Raw genomic sequence first — 21,299 nt, 5'->3', positions numbered from 1 at the left:
CATGTTTACTAGGTGTTATTTCTACCCCATCAAGGTTTTTCACTAACAGAAAAGTTAAAACTAGTGTGAGTGAAACAAATACACAACAAATCTTCCCAATTATAATCCAAGGGGCTGCTCAGAAAGCCTTTGCACAAGTGAAAATATATCCCTTTCTATTCCAGAAATGTAGCACATAAGAATCTGCTTTGTCTTCAAAATACAGATTCTGTTTTACTTGTGGTATTGAAAATGGAGAATTACTCCACTAAACTCAGTGGCATAAACCCACATACACCTAGACACAGGATCAACACTGAGGTGGAGAGGTTACCCATGGGTATACACTATATCTATAGTATGGAAAATGCATGGAGCACAGAAAAAAATGCCAAAACTTGACATCTTGCCAAAACTAGTAGAAAAAGAAAGAGGATTTGGAAAGGTTGGGGGAAAAAATAAAAAAAAAAAAAAAGGAAGCTGCTGTTTGAAGCTGCAGAAGTATACTGAAGGTGAGTTATATTTTATTTCATTAAAATATATTTCAAAAACATACTGTGTAAAAGAATTAAGATTCTCAATAATTTATTATTTACATTAGCAAATTCTGTTCAATTGTTATTCTATAGATAGAAATGAAAAGTCTGCAGAAGGAAGTTGTATCAACCTCTTCAGGACAAAGCAAGCCCCTTTACCAAGAAACAAGTCCAAAATGCTTTCCTTCCCATTTCATTCTCACTCCTTCAAATTCATGTCTGCAAAAAGCTCAATGAAAGGTCATGGTGGCAAGTGTTGAGCACCCTCAGCAAGAGCCAGGATTTTGGAGCACTCCACGTGAGAGAGAGACCCCAAGGAGATTTGAAAATTGCACTACTCAGTAACCAAGAGGCTGCAGGGCCCAATCCTGCTCATACTCCCACTCACTGTCCTACCTCCACCAAAATCCATGGCATTACATGACAGCAAAGCCTGTACTTGGCCCTGCAGGCATTTATCCAAAAGCTACACAGAATCCTTGAGCCAGGCTGGCAGCGGAGAGAGTCCTTTTCCTACCACTGTACATACACTGTAGCTTATCATTTTTTTTCAGCCCAAAGACAACATAATACTCACTGTCTTCCACCCCATACTCTGGGGTGAAATATGCATAGGGAATTATCTCTCTGATGTAAACAACTGTAAGCACCATTCACATTTGCTGAATGTTAAAAAAAGAAGTCATATCCAAGTGCCTTGCCATAGCCTTGATCATTCTTAGCAGGGCAGCCCAGCTTTCCCATCATCTTTCCAGATCTCTGAAATCATACAGGTACCCAAATATCATGCACAGTCCATTGCAATGCCAGCTGCTGTGTGCTTTACTATTCCAGGAAAGAGTAGTTGCCTCTTCAGCATTCATATAAAAACCCATGATTAAAAGAAGTAAAGCGGTCAGCTCTTGATCTGTTTCCAGGAGGCACTCAATGGTGGTTCTGACATCTTGTGTAAGGCACCAGTCATCCAGAAGCTGAGCAAAAAAGTGACCCAAAAGACCTCCATTAAGCAACCATAGGAGGAACTGACAAAATTCTGCTGGTTTCCTTGCCTTCTTGCTTACGTAGCATAAAAAGCGTGGTCACGCCATCTGGGGAAGTTTCTGGTGGTATCATAGAAGAGGAAGCCTCAACTTGCACTGCAAGCCAAGGAGCACGGGTGACAGCACTTGTGATGGCTGCATCAGGGCAGCAGCTCCCACAGACAGAGCAGAGATTTCCTTGAGGCCCAAGAGGCCTCTGCTGCTTTGCATTCACAGAAAATGAGTTTGCGTCAACAGCGATGAGTTGCCTCTTTAGAAGATGTCTCCATAACACACAGTGGAGGGCCAGACTATCAAACGACCTTTGGGGCATACTTGCTACAACTTCTCTGCTGTTGGTCTTGCCTGCACAGCCTTATTCACAGAGATGCAACGCCAGAGATAGAAGAGCCCATGGATGAAGAGGTCAGCTGGATGCTGGCTGACTGCGTCACTGAGCAGCCTCAGTCCAGAATATCAGTCTCAAATGGGACCAGGTGGTAGTATGTCAAGTTGGTGACATAAGCTGTTGGATCATCACTGTCTTCTAACTCTGAGGTAAAGTCACTAACACTTTCAAACCTAAGCAGAAATAAATAAATAAAATAAAAAAAAAAAAAAAAAAGGCATTAAGTCATTATGGTTAATTTAGAAAATCAAAGTCAAAAGAACTGGAAGTACTGAGGGAGAAGGCTAGGATATCTGAAAAGTGACCTCTGGAAATTTTGAGAAAAGAAATTTGTGAGGGGACTACCTGGGAAAATGGCTGAAGGTAAGAATGCTTCTCCTAGTACTGCAAGTTAAATTTCTGAGTAAATGTGTATTTGCTTCACACCAGACTAGCGTTGCAGTGGAATTATTTTTAGTGCTGGTCTGCAGATTCAACCAGCACTTCAATGAAGTTCAGTTTGAAAGACAAAGATCTAGAGTCCCAACTTTTTCCAGTGCTTTAGTATCTCATTCCCTCTCATGGCACCCTGAAATTTGAACTCATACTAGGAGCTGTCAGAGAAGGTCCCTGAGTATCCAACTGTGAATCATGAAGCTATCATTTCTCCCACATCAGTCTATGTACCACCATGCTAGATATGGAGGCACCAGCAATGGCATCTCCTCTCTCTTTCCTAAACCAGATTCAACACTTCCTAGAGAGAGTTGAGAGGTAAATGCAAACCATTGCTTTCTATGTTCTTAAATAAACAAAAAAGATGCTCCTTTGTAACTTATGGAAATCAATGGATCGAAGTGCTTGCTTTCAGTAAAACAGCATGGCTATTCCCTTCTAAAACAGTACTAAAACACAGCTGTGTGGCATGCTAGGAGCTCAGGTTCTCATCTCTTTAGATAGCAGCCTTCAGTAAAAGGGACTCTCATGGCTCCTCTCTAGTGTGACACTGAATCTTCACAGCACTTGTCATTATAACACCTGAACTTAACTTTTCATGACACCCAGTTACCACACTGCATTTAAGATGGGACAGATCAAAAACATTATTCATTTGTTTTCAAGCCCCAGGGCTCCCCTCCTACTGAAGAATGATTTCCTGGGATGTAGCCTTTCTTGTCAGGCAATTCTGTGTACCTCTACAAAGAGATTTTTTTATGAGTCTAGAAGAGCTTTCACTGTCTCTGTGAAAATCTTCACAGGAAGTAATCAGAGCTGATCCCATTCACATCTCCTCCTCACACCCATGTGTGTATGAATAAATCACAGGCTAATGAGAACCATGGTGCATGCAAGCAAATCTTCTTGTCCTCCCTGACTTTCAAGGCTACTAGTAAGGAAGGAAGTGCAAGTGAACTCTGGAAGAGTGAATCATGCAGCTGAGGTCCACATCTTTCCATTTTGTTCTCACAGTGTGTGGCAGCAACACAAAATGCCACAGTTCCCGCCCAAGAATGGAAAGAAAACTGCCTTGTTTCCCATTTGAACTCGGACTCTCATCCTTTCACTTCACAGGTACCTTTCTCTGGGTTGGCTTTTTTATGAGGCCAAATGTCTGACAGCAGTAGGAAACAATGACTACAGTGTCCTTCCTCCAGAGTCTCACTGGCCTCCCCATGGCATGACATTTAGGTTTTGACAAACAGAGAACATCCAAATACAAAGAGATTCCCAAACTTAGTTTAACTTGTTTTGGTGTTTTCCTTCCTAGCTCCTGTGTTATAACATGAAAAACTGCAAGGATTACACAGTATCTCACACCTACTCTCAACAAGAAGCATCAGGTTGCTAAAACCTACACTTTTCCTCAGTTACATATGTTCCTGCCCCAAGGAGACTTGAATTTCTGCAATAAAAAAACATTTTAATTCTTCCCAGAGAGCCTAGCAGTTAAAGGTGCTCACTGCAGGCCAAGGATTAAATCTCATCTCATGTCAAGCAAGGGAACTGAAGAACTGTCAAATTTCTTTTTATTAAGTCAAGTTTGAAAGAACTTGCATTCATTCTGATAGACTAAGACAAAAAGGAACTAGAAACTGCTTCTGCCTGGTCTTTCTCACCTCTTTTTTAACTATAAGGACCATAATGTTTTAGAAGCAGAAATTCATGGCTTTTCTCCTGCAGTGTTGTTATGCTCTTTACTTACAACCAAATTGAAATGAGACTGAACTTTGAATGTTTATCACCCTTATTACTTTACTCCCTCAGGCTGTTTGCTTGCCTGCATGTGTGGGAACAGAATTTGGGAGCTGAATTTGTATCCTGCAAACAGATAAAAAAAACAGATCACATCGTGCTGCTTTAGGGACTGCTGGTGAGCCAGAAACCACAGATTATGAAACACCAGTGGGGCAGACAGAACGAAGAAAGCAGAAGTGTCAAGAAGGCTATTCTGATTCTGCTTTACTTCTCTTATAATCTGTATAGAACTAGATTATTACAGCTAGAAAGCCCCACAGATTTTGTGGTTCTTCAGCCTCACTGGTAGGGCACTACAAGCAGGATGTGAGGTATAATGCAGTGGCATTCACATGCTGTAGTTACACAGAAAGCTTTCCTTGCCACCAAAAAGGAAGTGTGGGCACAGAAGTCTGCAAAGCATTGCTCTGGAGTGTTTGTAGCAAACCAAACTCAGTAAACCAGGACTCCTTACTACAGCTAGAAACTGTGCAGGACATCCAATGGTCAAAATGTCTTTGTGCTGTTCTCAGCAGGTCTTTTTCCCCAAATAAATTCTGCAAAGTATTATGGACATGGAGATTCATAAACGCCCAAACTGCTGCTTTTGCTATTTTTTCCTGATGTACCTTAGCAGATACACCACTATCATCCACCAAGGCTTACTCCTTGTGCCATAAGACAACCTTCTTTATCATTTTAACCTCTGCTAATGCACTAGAGTTATTGCTCACATCTTCCAGGAAGAAGAGGGCAACAAGGAACACAGAAGCCTGTTAACCCACGGGAGCAACCAGAAGTGTAAACATGGCATGGGATAACAGCCCAGCTCCTCTCATCACCTCATGTGCAGACAGTACCTGGACAGATTTTCTCCTCACTAAGACTAAGAAGCATGGGGGAAGCATTTTCTTTTACTGTCAAGAGCAGGATTTTGTTTTCCTGGAAACATTCTGCATCTCACACCATCTCTGTGCTGCTTTTGCAGTGCTACATGGAGTCTCTTCCATGGACCACAGAATGGTTGTGGCAATGGCTGCACCATCCTGAAAATGCACATCTAATACTCAAGTGAATTTTCAAAAAAGGCAGCATGCCCAATGCCACAGCCTCAGATGCTGGCCCAAAAGACAGAAATGTGAGCAGCCCTGGCAGGACAATGCACCTCTCTAACAAAACCAAAGCATATGCTTGAATGCATTTATTTACCACATTTCCTTTGGAAAGGACTCCAGAGCACTTAAAGCAGCACACATAAAAGGACTATTTATGGCACATGGATGCTGGACACACTGAGTTCACCAAATTTTGCAGTGGTATGTTGTACTGCCTACTAAAATCAGAAAATGAAAGGAAAAAGAAAGCAAATACTTCAGAAAACCAGAGTAGGCAACTCCAACTTAGCAAAATGCTGTAGATTCATTTGCAGTTAAGTATGAAACTTCCCAGCCCACAGATGACTGGTTAAGTAGACCTGAGGGCTGTAGCAGCAAACCAGTGCAGCTGGACCTCAGGGAATGACTGCTACCTGCTGAAGCTCCAAATGCTTCTCTTCAGAAAAGTACAGGTTTGCTTTGCAAAATCTCTGACTCAAATACATTGGCAGCCAAAATGTAAAATTCATAGAGTTTAATGTTGCTGAAAGGAAAAAGTTCCCATGTGAGGATATACAAGTCCAGAAGGAATTAATTACTATTTCAGGATAGAAACATCAATCCCATAAATCCAAAAAGGATCTGCATAATATTATATTTTGAAGGATTTTAAAGCTTCCTTTATGGGCTACTAACCTGCATTTCAAATAATAATATATAAAGCTTCTGCTTTTAAAGAGTTCAATTTTTACAAAACAGCTGTGCTATACAAGTGCCATTAACTCTTAGCTATTACCTCTCAGCCACAAAATACAGCTGCAGGGTGGGCAAATTTAGGGTGCCATGTAAAATATACATTTGAAATTTATTAACTTATTGACTCCTGATTTAACTTTCTTTGGGGATGTTAAAATACAAATGGATAAAGACAGGCTGCTATCACAATTTATTTCTTCCACCATAGTTTCTGGGAGTCCATGCCTACCATACAGTTTTGTCAGATTAATATTTTCTGACCCCAATGGGATGACAATCAGATGACAACAGCTTTTGACCCCAGACCAGTAAGTTTTGCTTGGGCTTCAGCACATCTTTAAAATGGAAACTAGATTTTAATTTTTTTTTTAAATAATCAAAATAAGGTAGGAAAATGTTTTCCTTGGTAATTTGCTACTATTATTTATCACTCAGTGTTAAAAAGTGATCCACCAGGACAACTTTAATTTCCAGACAGTGGCCTTATAGAATTACCTCGTGTCTAACTTCAGCTTCATTAATATAAGCTTATAAGCTTAAATGCTCTTAGGAAGGTAAAGGTTCAAAACACAAAGGGATAAGTTAACAGAAAGACTTTAAGAAATTACACTGGAGACAGAGCTACACTCCAGACCCTGACAAAATATTGTCAAACTCTAAACCTTTCCACAGGCTGCCAATGACCACATTTCCAATGCGGAAGGCAGAGAGCTGCATCCAAAGACAAAGCCTCCATAAGGCTTTTAGTGGCCTGTTCCCATCATTTTGACAGCTCTAATGAAAAAGTAAGTCAATGTTGCTCATTAAAAATATTTAAATACTTCATTACCTTAGGCTCATTGAAATATCAATCATCTGCCAAGACAGAATGCTGTAGGAGTGGATTTCCATCCATACCCATATGTCAGCATAGTCACTTGACTTAAGACCTACATGAAAGCCTTCCTGCTTACAGGTCTTTTACCCCAGAACACCTACACATGGTAGGAGGAAGAATTTATGAGAAAGACTTGTCTAACTTCCTTCTCCCTTAACGAAATACACATGCTTCACCAAGTCCAAGCATGTGGAAGCACCTGAGCAACTCCTCAGCCTCCTTTGATTATGTTTAGTGGTGTGTTCCTTTCCCTAGAACTATGTTTTCCTTCCCAAACAAAGCATATGCTTCTTAAGATATTCCATTTGTAAGGATGTTTGAGTTCCAGATTTGCTCAACCCACCTCTCATCACAGTCATGAGAGAAAGAAAAAACTTCTTTATGCTCACCTGGCAACCACAGCTTTTTTTCTCATACAAAAGATCCAGCTCTCTGGAGTCAATCATTCTCACCAACAGCCATTTTATCAGTTTTAACAGAAAGGTCTGTGAAGCCTTAGCAACTGGGTCTAGTAATTTTTAAGCAGTCAGAATGACAGCTTACCAGCCCTACTCCTAGACAGAGGATAACATTTTGTGGGAAAAGGGGGTAGGAAAAATGCTATGATTTATCTGAAGCTGACAGCATTACTACTGCACAAACCCCACTTACAAGTGTTCTGCTGAATCTACGTCCAGGTGCTTCTCCTTTCCATTGGGTATACTGTGGTCAATGACTATTGTTTCAGTATTGGCTAAACAAAATCCATTTGATCGCATGATTTCTGTTGGGAGAAGAAAGGAAAATAAGATGAAAAAAAAAGAAACATTTTTTAAAAAAGAGCTGGAAAACAACTGCATATCATATGGAATTAACATGGTGGTGAACCAGTATGTGTGCATGACATTGAAAATCTGTACATGAAAGCAGGCATGAAAAGCTGTTTTCATAGCTTCTTACATCTGCAAACTGTCAGTGCTTAAGCGATTTTATTCATGTAATCAATTCACTATATTTGAAATATTTGAAGCAAGGCTCAGTGTCAGTCTTGTTATTGCCAGTGGCAAAATTCTTGTCACCCTCAGCAGAATGGCAGCCCACCTAACTATTGCAACCTACCACTACCAAAACATAGTTGTATTTTTCCTAAAGAGTCCAGGCATAAGCCAATTAAGACAAATCTAAAAAATACAGGAAGAAGGAAATAAAAAGTAACCTCCCAAGTTAATTTATCCACCATCTTTAAAGAATGTAAAATAATGCCACCTCCTACACTGCCCTCAATTCTACTTACTTGTTTCGCACTGTGTAAGAAGCCTCCAGTATGGAATAGATGAAATTTACATCTAGTTCCACTGACTTACTATCATAGGGAAAGTTGATAATTAAAGAATAGTATTTGATGTGGATGAGAAGTTAATCTATGGCTGTGCTACATGGAAAGGCAGACTAGGCAAGTCACAAGGATTTCTTCTGGTCACACAATCTTGGATGAAGCTAGGGCCACCAGAAAATGAACATATGTCCCTATATAAATCAGCACTGACTTAAGTGGGATTATTCCTGATTTGCCTCAAGGTAAGAGGACCCTGTGTTACACCCTTGCATTATCAGCACAAACAAAAGGAAAATACAGTAGGCACAAAAAAAAATACATACAAGGAATCCTCAAACAGACCAATTTCAGCTATACATACAGTTCAAGTAACGAGCAGGAGAGGAAATGGTAGAAAGAAGGGATGAAATTTTTTTAAGTGTACATTTACATGCTCCTACATTAAGGTAAAGCCAGAATTTATTTCCATACTTTTCTTGAGAAAGCAATCTTTGACTTTCAGTCTGTATTTTACTGTGACTGACTTCAGCAGAATATGTGAGAGGGAGGTAAAAACCCTGCATCCCAGCAGAATCACACTTCAGTCAGGACTCTGTGAACCAACATCATACTGCAGAGTAGGATTTACACCAAAAGTTGAAGTTCAGCTTTCATCTCAGAGGATGGCCCTTCCTCTCTTCCCCATCACCTACCATACAGGACCATGCAGGGGACAGTCTGTTTTTTTCATAGAATACAAAACATTTTTGTTTGCTTTTTAAAGTCTGCAAGCCATACAGAAAGCTGCACTGTAACTACATGAATGCCTCAGTGTTTCCCTACTGTCCTTGCCATGACCTAAGGGTTACAGCATTTCATTGCTGTGTGAACTGCTTTACTGCCATCTACTGACAACGCCGACAGGCATTGGAACATTTCCCAGTGTTCAACATGCAGACGAGGCAATTGCCAATTAACATCAAATTTCCACCTATATTCTTAAATTCTTTGCAGCAATCACTTACATGATAAAGCTAATTACCACAGGATGCTTTTGAATAACTGCACAGGTAGGAAAATCTTCCTCCAATTATCTACGTATGACTTGTCTCGACCAAAATGAATTTAGAATTAAACCAAAACATGTTATTATTCCTCTAATGGGATTTCCACAGCTCTTCTACACAGGGGGGTTCCCTTTGCTGCCAGCCACTGTCCATCAGCCAGCCATCCTTACTCAGCCTGTAGGTTCAACTTGACCATCTCCCTGTTGTACCCACCAGGTAACACTCAGTCATGCACACACAGAGTAGGTGTGCCCTAAAGGGGGTAGAGACCCTCACAAAAATTAAATGAAACCCTTCCAAACAGTGAAAATCCCCAAAACAGAGCAACACTGCAGTTTCTAACCAGTGAAATTCCAAATACATCTATACTTGGTATTTGCCTATTTGCAAAAGGAACAAGGTACCACTAGCAGCAGCCACTCTTGAAACATGTTTACAGCAAATAGTTTGGGGAGCCTTCATTTGTGGTAGGACCCACTTCTCAGTTTCGGTCTCAGGTTGTAGCAATGTATCTCAGACAAAAACCACAAGAGACAATGCTGAGAACACGTCCTGGAGATCAGCAGCAAAACAAGTAACCACATTCAGCCTTTGGAAAACGATTGATGTCAGGAACATATACACATGAGGAATTTCACCTGTGGTTTCCATATCAATTCAAGATGAACTTGACCCAGACCTCCCCAGCCACAGATAGGGTGTGAGACACAGATGTAGGCTCCTGTCTCTTGCTCCCAGGAAGCCAGGCCTGTCTCACCCTGCTCTGAAGTAGGGCTCTGGGGGCTCTTCTTTACAGTCTCTATACTGCATTGCAGCCCAAGTTCAGGGACACCCATACGAAGGCACCAGCCCAGACTGGCTGCAAGACCTCACTGAGGCTCTGTGTACAGTGTACAGAATACACAGTATATTTCTAAGGAGTTCCTTGTGGGATCATAAACACTTCACCATTTAATTAAAAGAACATTTATTTAACAGAGGACAGCTTTGATTAGAACCAGAGCTCAGGATCAATTACAAAAGGTCTACTCTGTGTTTAAGATCAATCCCTAGGATACACCGTTTACACCTTCAGCATGCTGACACTGTGACTGGCCATTAACCTTTATACTATTAGTACCAAAGAAAACTGATACCAGTTTCATGCTAAACACTTCATACACCTTGAAAGACTACGTATTATTTCACTTTTATTTCACTCTGAAATAAACCACACAAACCCAGTGGCTGCCATTAGGCTCACGTGAAACATTTCAGTATAGAAATACAACACCAGACATATAAAATGCCCCAAACCTTTTAACAATGGTCAGTAGCAGATGAAGAGGAGAAGGGCTGAAAGAAAAGGCAAGGATAGAGTAATACTGCTCTCTATTTTACCCACGAGCAATCTGTGGTTTAGCAACTTCCTGTCTCCACTTGTGACAGGTCTCATTGCACTTTTCCTACACTTGCTTGTCTAATTCCTTTTTGTAGTCATTTATGCTTTCAATTTCACCATATCCTATGACACTGAGTTCCCCTCTTTAACTGTTCCCCATATGGAAAAAACCAATCTTATAACCTTTCTTTTGTTTGCTTAAGTCCTGTTGTCTGTCAGTGTTATTGGATAGCCTATAGTTCTTGTTTCAGGAGAAGCATGGGGTAACTGACCTCCTATTCACAGCTTTGTAGATTTCCATCATATCCCCACTCTGTCATGTCTTTCTTTATTCTTTTTCTTAGAGAAGCTGTTCAACAATTTGAATCCTTATCCTTTGTTTGTAGGCTTTTAAATCCAATTATATCTTTTCTGAGATGGAGAGACCAGAATTGTATACACTGTATTCAAGATGGAGTGGTACTCCTTTCTTTTGTTCTCCCACTCCTTCCTTAACAATATCACCCCTTGGCACTGAGTTTGCTTTTTCAAAGAACTGTACCAATAGCCCTAAAAATCACCTTCCTAAGTGGTAATAGCACAATCATGTGTGAGCATCCATTTCACCTGCCACTTTACTGCATAGTATGTCAAGGCTAATTATACATCCCATACTATAAATCAGACTATGGAGGACTACCTTTTGAATTTCCAGTGGAAAAATAATGAGGGGAAGAGCAAATAAAATAATTTCCATTCTCTAATTATTGCATTGACTGTAGGAAGCTAACAACTCTTACCTGATATTTTAACTGGACTTTGAAAGCTTGGCTGAATTTTATGTACATTGTCATTTTTTAGAACTTGGTCCAAAGGAGATCTCTCAAAGAATGTAAGGACGACTTCAGATCTTGAATACTTAAAAAGAGAAAAAGAAACAGACATCATTCTTTACCAGTAATTTGCTTTGTCACTCTTCTCCCTTTCCAACCCCTTTGTAATGACTTATTACAAGCAACAGCCCAGAAATGTCATTACACAGTTCTGGCACCCAGCACTTCTCCAAGATACTCCACAAATTGGTGCTTCTTTTAGGCTTTGGTAAAGCCCATCACTTTCTAATCTGCATGAGAGTACATGCTACCATCAAGGAGGAATCAAGCTGGGCTAAATGTGGAACGTGGCTTACTCACCTTCCAGGGCATATTTATAATAGTCTTGAGAAGCTTTTCTACTTCGTTAAGTCTGGCTTCTATATCATGGGCTTCTTTTATTGTGATGAGCCCTGCAAGCAAAATAAACAGATTGTGAGCACAGACAAAAGCATGTTTTCATGTGTACACACACCTCAGCAGCCAGAAGCAGCCACTCAAGCTGTACAACAACCTCAAATGTCATGCCTCCCAGAAATATCTTTTAACCTGAGCTGTTGATCAGGCATGTACCCCAAACTGAGGTGGGTGTAGTTACAAGCAGAGTTGCAAGCCTGACACAAATCCAGCTGTTTATGGTCGTATTTAGGAGTTGCAATACAAGCAGTAGAACCACCTACTCCCTCACCCACAGATTTGCTACACAGCATTCCCAGCAGTGATAATCAAACAGCCTGTTTTCTGCTTCCAAGAACCATGATTCACCCTTTTTTCTCCCGTCAATAAAAAGCAAAAGAAAACCAAAGAAAACAAAACCCCACAACCCACAGATAAGAGGAAAAGACTAAACACAAACTAATCAAGAGGCTATGAGGGCAGTCTTGTGTGTCTCGAATGTAAGTCCCAGTGAGCTGCTCAGGGAAGATGTCTCAGTATCATGCTAAGCACAAACCAAATTTTTGGATTTTATTTTATTTTCATTTTAATCACTGAATTATCATGGTGCTGCAGAAGGGTTTGAAATGGAAATTTTGCTGTCTGGTGTCCAGGACGATGTATTACAGTGCTTTGAATTTTGAATTGCTCAATATGGAGATCTTCAGCTGTAACACTGTATTTCATATGCATAACCTGCAAGACATCTGTAACTTCCCACTCCTTTAGCAGACTTAGAGAAATATAACACAGGTTATATGCACATACAGGGAATGCACTCTAGAACAGTCTGTGAGAAATCACTATACTAAAACTGTAAGTGCTGAACTTCAGATGCATCTCCAGCTCCCTATTCAAAAGGCAAATGTACAGAAACAGCAGTCAAACATGCAGTGTGGGACCAACGTCCACCAAATGTTTCAGTGTGCACTACTTCTTGTTGTTTGCTACCGAGGAGATATGATCCCCTACAAACTTTCCAGACAAGTGTGACTGTGAAGCTGTCTGGTCTCCTTCAATTACAAGTCTAAATAAAACAGAGATTGTCTCCAGAGCAACCAGGTTTACTTGATGGTTGTCTCACAAAAGTAGCCTTTCTACTGCCCCTCATTTTTCCTGGTTTTCTCAGCACTGCCACTACCTCAAGCCAAGTCCAGCTCACTCCCTCTTCTGACAGCAGAGCTGGGTGTACCAGCAGGCAGGACATGTATCCCACTTTGACCAGTGTACACTACAGTCAGGTAGTTTTGCATGGAAATTCTCTGAAAGGCTGTAAAATGTGAGTTAACTCATCTACATGGGTTCACAGACTGCATATTAGATGGGTTGTGCTTGATGTTGAAGACCTCAATTGCAGACCAGCACCCTTCATCTTCCTAACTACTGGGTGTGAGCAGGCCTGGGTGGATCTTCTTCACCCCTCCAAAAATATGTTCCCATCCCACATCAGAATGAAGCTCAAACCCTTCAAAAAAAAGTGTTTTCATCTCCCTTAAGGAAAAAAAAAAAAAACAACCCAAAAAATCCAACCAAACAAAAAGACTGCCAGTGGCCCCACAATTCAGACACCGACACATGATGTTAGAAACACGCTGTCGCCCTGTCGTAGCCCACATCAGAGAAAACAGAGCCAGCCACCATGATGCTGGGCTGTTGTGGGGTGCCTCCACTTCTCCTCCTGTCTACATAAATAGTGACACATTCAGAGCAGAGACGGCCTGACTGCAGCTCACCCCTTGCAGGCAAACACCTCACTGCTGACCCACCTGGCATGCAGCATTCGCCTGCTGCTCTCTCTCAAATCCACCTTCAACCTTAGACCCTTTCCCAGATAAGCACTGACTGTTGAAACTAGTATTTTACCAGCAAGAGGGAAACTTTCAAACAAATGAAGATATGCAGACTAGGGAATAAATATATATATAAATAAATAAATAAATAAGAAAAGGCACCTCACCAAGATCATGGAACATTCATCCTGTGAGGAAAACCAGCCAAGGAGTTAGGATTTTCTCTCATTAGTAATCAGGAAAAGCATCTGCAGCTCCACACGGCCTTTTTATGCCTCAGCAAGAGAAGTTGGACAAGATGTCCAACCTGTCACACAGTTACAGATCACCCAGTGGGAGGTTTTACAGCTTCTTCCATTCATCAGGGATTTCCAGTTCTGGTATATTCCTCCTTCCAGCTCTTGGAAAGGCACCAGGCATGCAAACCCACACTCCTAGTTGGAAACTGGCACAGACAACTTCTAACATCTGACACAATAAAAACTGTTCTTTACTGAAGCTTTTAGTAATATCAAAACCAAAAGTCAGACAGTGTAGGATGGAGAGTAAGTGATGCATCTGCCTGGATGGCTTCATATTTATGTCCTTAATGATTACAGATGCACAACTTTGGGGTGTAAAGCTGCTGACCTTCCATGAATCCCCTGTTACAGGAAATTCAGTTTGGCTGGGCAAGCTTGCCTCTTCATGTCTGTATTCCAAATACACAGAAACCACTTCACAGGCTATATATATATATATAAGTATGTATATATCAAGTCCTGTAATTTCTTCTGCAATAGCCATAGTTTGTGAGGCCCTCATTTACCTTAATTCTACAAGTCTCAATTTTTAAGAGTTAACAGATGTCCTCATGGTTTTCACTTAGTCATGGCCTATGATTCCACAACCCAAGGAGTTGATCACAACTCGACAGCCACACTTACTGGATCAAGGTCTGAGCAAGCAGCCAGAGGAGCAGAGGGGGCCAGTACCTCCATTCACTCCTTTTCACTATTCACTAACTGGTTGCTGTCATCAATCACAGCACACCTGTGCATGAAGAATGCCATGGTTTCACCTGGCAAATTCACTGGTGGCCACTCTCCTTTAAGGTGCTCTTACCCTCCCCTGCAACTCGTTTCCTCTTCCACACCAGGCTGCCTCTGCTTTCTCAGCCACAAATTGGGGAGCAGAGGGGAATACCTTGAACTGCTCTTCAAGGTCAAAGGCTTCAACTAAGGAAACCCCAGACTTAGCAAAAGAAGCAAGAGACTGCAGGTTAGGATGCCCAATTCAATCTCCTTTCTCACCCAGGCACTATGTATTCATGCAGATAACCCGATCGAGTTTGAGCAAGAATCAGGACATCTGCATCCAAGTTTTCCATCTCTGTTCTTCCCCTTGTGGGGGTTTCTCCCCTGACTGTTACCTTTTTCCTGTTTGGAAGCTTTGAGGAGGCAGAGAGAATGGGGGAAAAAAACCCAAAACAAGACAGTCTGGTGTAAGATCTTCAGATACTGGAAATGCCTAGACCAACAGCCACTAGGCACATACCAGCTGAATTCTCAGACAGAGCCCAGCACCTCCACCATTCATGAACCCTGACTCCAATGCACCACAAGCTGGTTGCATCTGGAGTCCACAGGACTCACTGGCCACATATGCAGCATCCATACAGCAGCTACTACATGTCCTGAGGCTGTTGTCTCTCTGCCCATGGACAATAAGTATGTGCCTGTTTTTCCATCTGGAGATTTTAGACCCCAAGAACCCTAATTCAGGAAGTTTGCTATAAAACAGAAATATGACACCAATAAAGCAACCAGTAGCCTGCACTTTCTTCCACTTGCTCAGTCATGCAACAGAGCTGAGCTCAGAGCTGGGAAATCTCTTCGTGAGGTCATGGTGAAAAGATGTTCTCATGCCTTTTCCTCTGCCCTGGCCCCTATCTGACTGCTAATGGAAAACATGCACAAACTCCTCCTAGGAAAACTTCGCTCACTCTCTTGTTAGCCATACTGTGCTTGGACAATTAACTATAATTTCAAGTGATTTAAATGCTGTAAACACCAATGTTTATAGAGCTTGAGGTAAACTCGAGCCCCACTGGCTCCTTTTTTTACCACAAAACCTGTTGCCAAACACCGCAAACCTCTAGTATTTCTTTACCCTGTGCACAGGGAGCCCACACTCTGGGTGACAGAGGGGACAATACAGGCACACCACCTAACCCCAGAATGGCACTTGCCTGGATCCGGGGTATTTGCTTTTAGAGGGGTTCTGCTGGGCCAACAACCCCCATAGTCAGTAACCTTAGTTTAAAAAAAAGGAGGAGACAATCCCTTTGACATCTTCTCTGCTCCCTTCTTGGTCAAGAGCCCCAAGCAGAGTCCTTAAGATTAGGTAAAAAGGATTTGCCTGCAGTTTGAGACCGCATGTACATAGCAACTTCATGCATAGCAACACATCTCTGGAAAAAAACATGGCACAAACAGCACAGCAGGCCTGCAGCATCTTTCGTGCTCTGGGACTCTGGTGCTGGAGCAGCTGCAGGAGGCTCAGAGAGCAGGCAAGCAGCTGTGTACCTGGCACAGCAGCTCATGGCGTGGGAGAGGGGCCCAGAGCTCCTAACAAGCAGGAAACGACCTCAGCAGAGGAGGAGAAGGAATGGGGAGCCAATTCCTGACGCCAACACACAAGCCCTGGTAGACCTGTCCTATTACTGCCATGTAAACCACCAAATCTGCATCTCATAATATTTTGACAACTGCAGATAATGTGCTGCATGCTTCTAGCAAAGGAAGAGGGACAGGAATCACAGCACATGCTCCACGGTTTGTGATGAAATCACAACGCAGTCTTGACTGCCAGTGTCTACAATGAGTACGTTGTCTCACCCGTTCTCTGGTGTCTTTCAAGGAAAAGTGAGTTCATGCCAAAGTCAAGTATGTCTCATATGCCATCTCTCAGTGGTGACACAGAGAAGTCTGTTCTACTGAAGATGTGTTGCTGGGTACAAGTCACCATGTATACATGACCTCAGACTGCAGGCAAATGCTGTTACTCTAGCCCAAAGGACTCCACTTCAGGCTTGTGGTCAGAAGAGGAATAAAGAAGAGATCTTCTACTTTCTCAAAATCAGTTTGATATGTATTAGAGGCCAAGCAAGAGCAGAAGCAAAGGTGTATTTTCTGAGGATGCATGAAAAGTAGAATGGCCATTCTCCTAAATGTTGTGTATTTTAGTATGTACATGAAAACTAAGATATTGCATTGAGCCCTCCTCAGCTAATCCTTTCTCCATCTTCTATGGGAAGACTGCAGAATAGATATCAAAGTGAAAAAACATAAGAGTAGCAAATAAATCCAGGGAGAAATCTTAACTGCTAACCCACACTCCAAGACAGATTGAAGGCTTGTAGATTCATATCTTGAGCCCATCCTTCTCTCTTTGCACAAGCCCATGAGCAGCAGTTAGGGATTTCAGATTTTTTGGAGAGAGACATAATCTGTCTTGCAGAGAAGATAGGTACTCTGCTCTCTCCTCTGACCAGACTGTCTGGTTTCAGCAGGAGATACACTCCTTTTCCCCAGTTACAGTATTCATTAACACTGCAGTGCTCAATCTTTTTTTATCCTTTACCCTCATTCCTCCTTTCCCTCAGATATGTCCTAATTGAAGTGCACACAAACACAGTTCAGGATACAGATGGAGCAATAGCAGAAAAGCCTCAGCCACAGGAGAAGGTACATAAAATCACAAAATATTATCTACAAAATCACTGAAAAATGTCTAATGGAAGAGTTCAAGCTCATTCCTCTAAAGAAGGACTCATTCCAAAGTGAGATCATGATGTGAGGAACCATGTGCAGTCAACTTCTGAACATCCCCTTGGACTGATATTCCACAGTAACATGCAGGAACTGAAGCTATCCACCTGGGACATGGATCAGGGCTGAAAGGTGGCAGCTCAACCCAATGATTTCTCCTGTTTTGCTCCTTTGCACTGCTTCCCACTTCCTTCCTCAGTGATATTCCACTTCAGTTGGCATCTTTCCCCCCTGCTTTGTGGTCATGTTGCCACTCTCCTCCCTGGTAGCTGCCCTGATAGCATCCCTCCTCCACACAGACACAGTTTCCCTGAACCTTGCTGCCTGGGAACTACAGCATTTGCCATCGCAGACTGTACTCTGTGGAGGCCAAAACAGCTCCCACTTACAGCTTCCTCCCCTCTGACAGAGAAGAAGAGGATAAAAGGTTGTCAGAAGGACAGAAGAATACTTTGTGGTATGTAAAGGCAGGAAATTCAAAAAAGGAGCAGATGGAAAAGCTCATTTCACAAAACTTTTCTCTGTAGAAATAACACCAAAGGAATCCCTGCAGTCCAAAAGCTTGATAAGATCCAGAGAAGGGCAGAAAATTACAGGCAGTCAGGGATATCCGTTCTGCAATTACTTGAGACCAGGACTGTCACTTTTCTGCTCTCTGATGGTTATTTATGCTGACCTCTGGAGCATCTGGTTCTCATCAGTAGGGACAAGAGCCCAGAGCCAGCTACGGCACTGGTCTGACTTTGTCTGGCAGCTCTAGTAACTCCTCTTTGATGCCTCTTGCCTAATCCCATGACACCTCTCTCTGGGGACAGACACACTTGCCCCATCACCTCATGGGGAAATTCATCCATCTCATATGAATGACAATAGTCACCACAGACTCTAAAACCTTTACAAAGGGTTTACTATTTATGCAATGTCACTGATGTGATCCATCTTGGTGGATTACCCAAGGAGCAGCTAAAAGAATATGATGAAGTTGAAAAGAAGGATGCAGGGAGGGTGAATTTTTGAAAGTTGCTACATCTTATGCTGCCTTTCTTAAACTTGACATTGAGGAACAAAATAGAGACAGGGTTTTTTTAAGCAGCATGAGGACACTCGATAATTTTAGAAGTCCCACTAGATGGCAATGAGCCTACTGAAGATACTCAGAGAAGTCTATTAGACACAGAAAGACAGAGCTTTCAAAACCCTACCTGCACTGTACACACTTAGCTCCAACACAGGCCATTTCTTCTTTTGTTGCTCATATGCATCAGATGTAAAAATACAAATGGATCAAAGTCCTATTCAAACAACTGTCCAATTGAAATCCCCTAGAGCATGGGTTGTGACTGTGACTGCTTGAGAACGCTGGCACACTCAAGCAGAGCAAGGAGGCAAGTTTAATGCTCAAAAGTCCAGATCCTCCAGCTGATGGGTTTCCCATACATGTATTATTAGTTATGGGATCTCCCGGGATCTCTGAAGGGGAGATGGCACCTTCTGGTGACAGACCTCAGCAGACACACTTTCCCCACAGAGCTCCCTGTCTTGATATCTGGTGAGCCACAAGAAACAGAAAGATGTCAAAGAAGCACAAGATAAAAGCAAACAGAGCACTCAAAGCCTAATAAAAGATGTAAGGTCCTACAACCATTTTTAGTGCTGTTTTCTTATCAGGTGAGAACTGTCATGAAAAAACCCCACCTCATTTCCATTCCTTTCCACCAAAAGCCTCTAAGACACATTGCCTCAGTCCACCACAAAAAAGGCAACTTGTGCCTAGCTTTATAACAACATAACCAGATTCATTTATCTCCATCATTACCGATGAACCATGAAATTCAGCTAATAAAAACAAATCCAGAAGCCCCAAACTTAATTTCGGTTATGGAGTGCTGCTGGAGCCTGATAACCATCCTTTGTCTGCCAGACAGCAGCTCTGAGCAAGCTCCACTAATGAACTGTTGACAGTGTCAACAATGAAAAGAGCACAATAGATGCAGTGTATTTATCTATACTGTCAGGGCACCGAAACAGCTGCTGTCTGTGGAAACCACTATGCTGCTTCTGTAGAGCTCCCTCTTCTCATAAATCACACTCCCAGATGGTGGTGTAAACAACAACACTGTAATGCAGCATATAGAAAAGGGCAGGTCACAAACACGACGTTTGCAAGCAAATACAATGTTCCTGGGCCAGCTCTTCAGGAACTGCCTTCTGCCTCATGCAGGTCCTTCCAACAGCAGCCCTGGAGGAGCTTCCCATGTGCTTCCTGGTGCACAGCCACTGGGACTCAGAAAACAGCCCATCATCTGCTTCCCACATGAGGCAACCGTGCTGCAGGGCAGGCACAAGTCTCAGAGATAGAGCTCAGCACTGGCTGTCCAGGAGGGACTGAGTCACTACCTCTGTTCTACAAAGGAAGCTACAGATGGAAAGTTTCTACAGGCAATCTCCACCAGGTCCTACAGATGGACAGAGGTTCGGCGCTGGCAAGGCAGAAGGGAACAGAAAAGTTCTGGAGAGACACAGATAACCATGGATGGCAGCAAGCTGGGGAGGGAAACCTAGAGGCAATGTGGCTCAGGGAAGACAACTTGGGGAAGCAGGAAAAAAATAACAGGAAGGAGAGCAAGTGGAAAAAAGGCCATCACAAAGGAGAATGAGTCAGAGAAGGCATGGAAAGAAGGAAGGGGGAGAAAAACAAGCACTTTGGGAAGAAAGGGCCCATCTAGTAGAAAAAAGCTGTAAGATGAAGAGGCTTTCTGACTTGACAGCTCAAGAGAATCAGAGCAGGGCCAGGTGCTACATACAGGTACAATATGAACAGCGACACTGGAAAAGCATTAAACTTGTGCTCTGATGGCAAAGGCAACAAAACAGTGGCAGAAATCACGCTGCCACCCCAAGGGCAAAACCATCCTTGCTTTTAAAAGTTGCTAAAACATTCTTCTGGCTTCCCAGTCCCACACTTAAGGGGCTTATCCTGACCACACTGAAGTCAGAGGAAGGCGTCTGATAGCATTGAAGATGGATCAGGTTCTGGGATAAGACTTCAGCAAGAATCCCTTAGAAGTAATATTTAGAGAAAAGAGGGGAAAGGAAACAGAAAAGTACTTTTCCAGCTTTATAATTCACTTCCAGTGTCTTATCAGGTTTGTTGCAACTATTTCTAAATACCAATTTTGTTGTTTTCTAAGACTTTCTCATGAAGACTGATTTACATACAAAAGTTATTTATTTTGCATATGGAAACAGACAGACAAATTAGTAACATTAGGCTGTGTTCTAGCTCTGCTAAGAATAAACTAGCCTGTGTTTTTCTGTGATCCTCTTTTGTGCCTTTGCCTGGAGCAAGGGATGGGCACATTTCAGACACAAAATACTAGCAAGTTACTAGTAACATCACACTGAATCATATTTAGTCACCCTGCAGGTATGTATATACCTAACCTTGTTTACTAACTTACTAGTAAGCCTTGTGTTGTTAAACGCCCTTGGCCCTTAGCATCACATATACTCCAGATGCAGAGAGTGCACTTTGCCACATGTTTTTATTAGTTATCAAAGACAAGACCAGATTGTGTGGATGCTATACTTCCCCTCGGGACTTCCCCTCTTCTCGTATCAAAGAAAGGGTAAGATGAACAGGCACTGCAGAAAACTCTCTCTCCCACCCCCTGTCATCTCAAAGCACTCTGCAGATCTGAGAAACACAGAGAGGAAGAGCATTGTGGAAGTCAGTCCAAGGGGACAAGGGCAGGAGAAAGGAAGGGAGAGAATGGTCTGCTGCT

General features: G+C 42.2%; 1 protein-coding gene across 2 annotated transcripts in view; it reads right to left on the bottom strand.

Moving 5' to 3' along the window:
* Window positions 1-481: 481 nt before the first annotated feature.
* Window positions 482-21,299, bottom strand: part of PXDC1 (PX domain containing 1) — a 107,295-nt gene continuing 86,477 nt past the window's right edge. For both annotated transcript variants that reach the window (XM_071736527.1, XM_071736528.1), the window contains 4 exons: window positions 11,799-11,890; window positions 11,406-11,523; window positions 7,536-7,647; window positions 482-2,116 (listed from right to left, as the gene is read on the bottom strand). In XM_071736527.1, the coding sequence (XP_071592628.1) occupies window positions 1,999-2,116; window positions 7,536-7,647; window positions 11,406-11,523; window positions 11,799-11,890 (440 nt within the window). In that variant the 3' untranslated portion in view covers window positions 482-1,998. The remainder of the gene's footprint in view (window positions 2,117-7,535; window positions 7,648-11,405; window positions 11,524-11,798; window positions 11,891-21,299) is intronic.

The sequence above is a fragment of the Heliangelus exortis genome, chromosome 2, assembly GCF_036169615.1.
Source record: "Heliangelus exortis chromosome 2, bHelExo1.hap1, whole genome shotgun sequence".
NCBI lineage: Eukaryota > Metazoa > Chordata > Aves > Apodiformes > Trochilidae > Heliangelus > Heliangelus exortis.
This window is presented reverse-complemented; position numbering and strand designations above follow the sequence as displayed.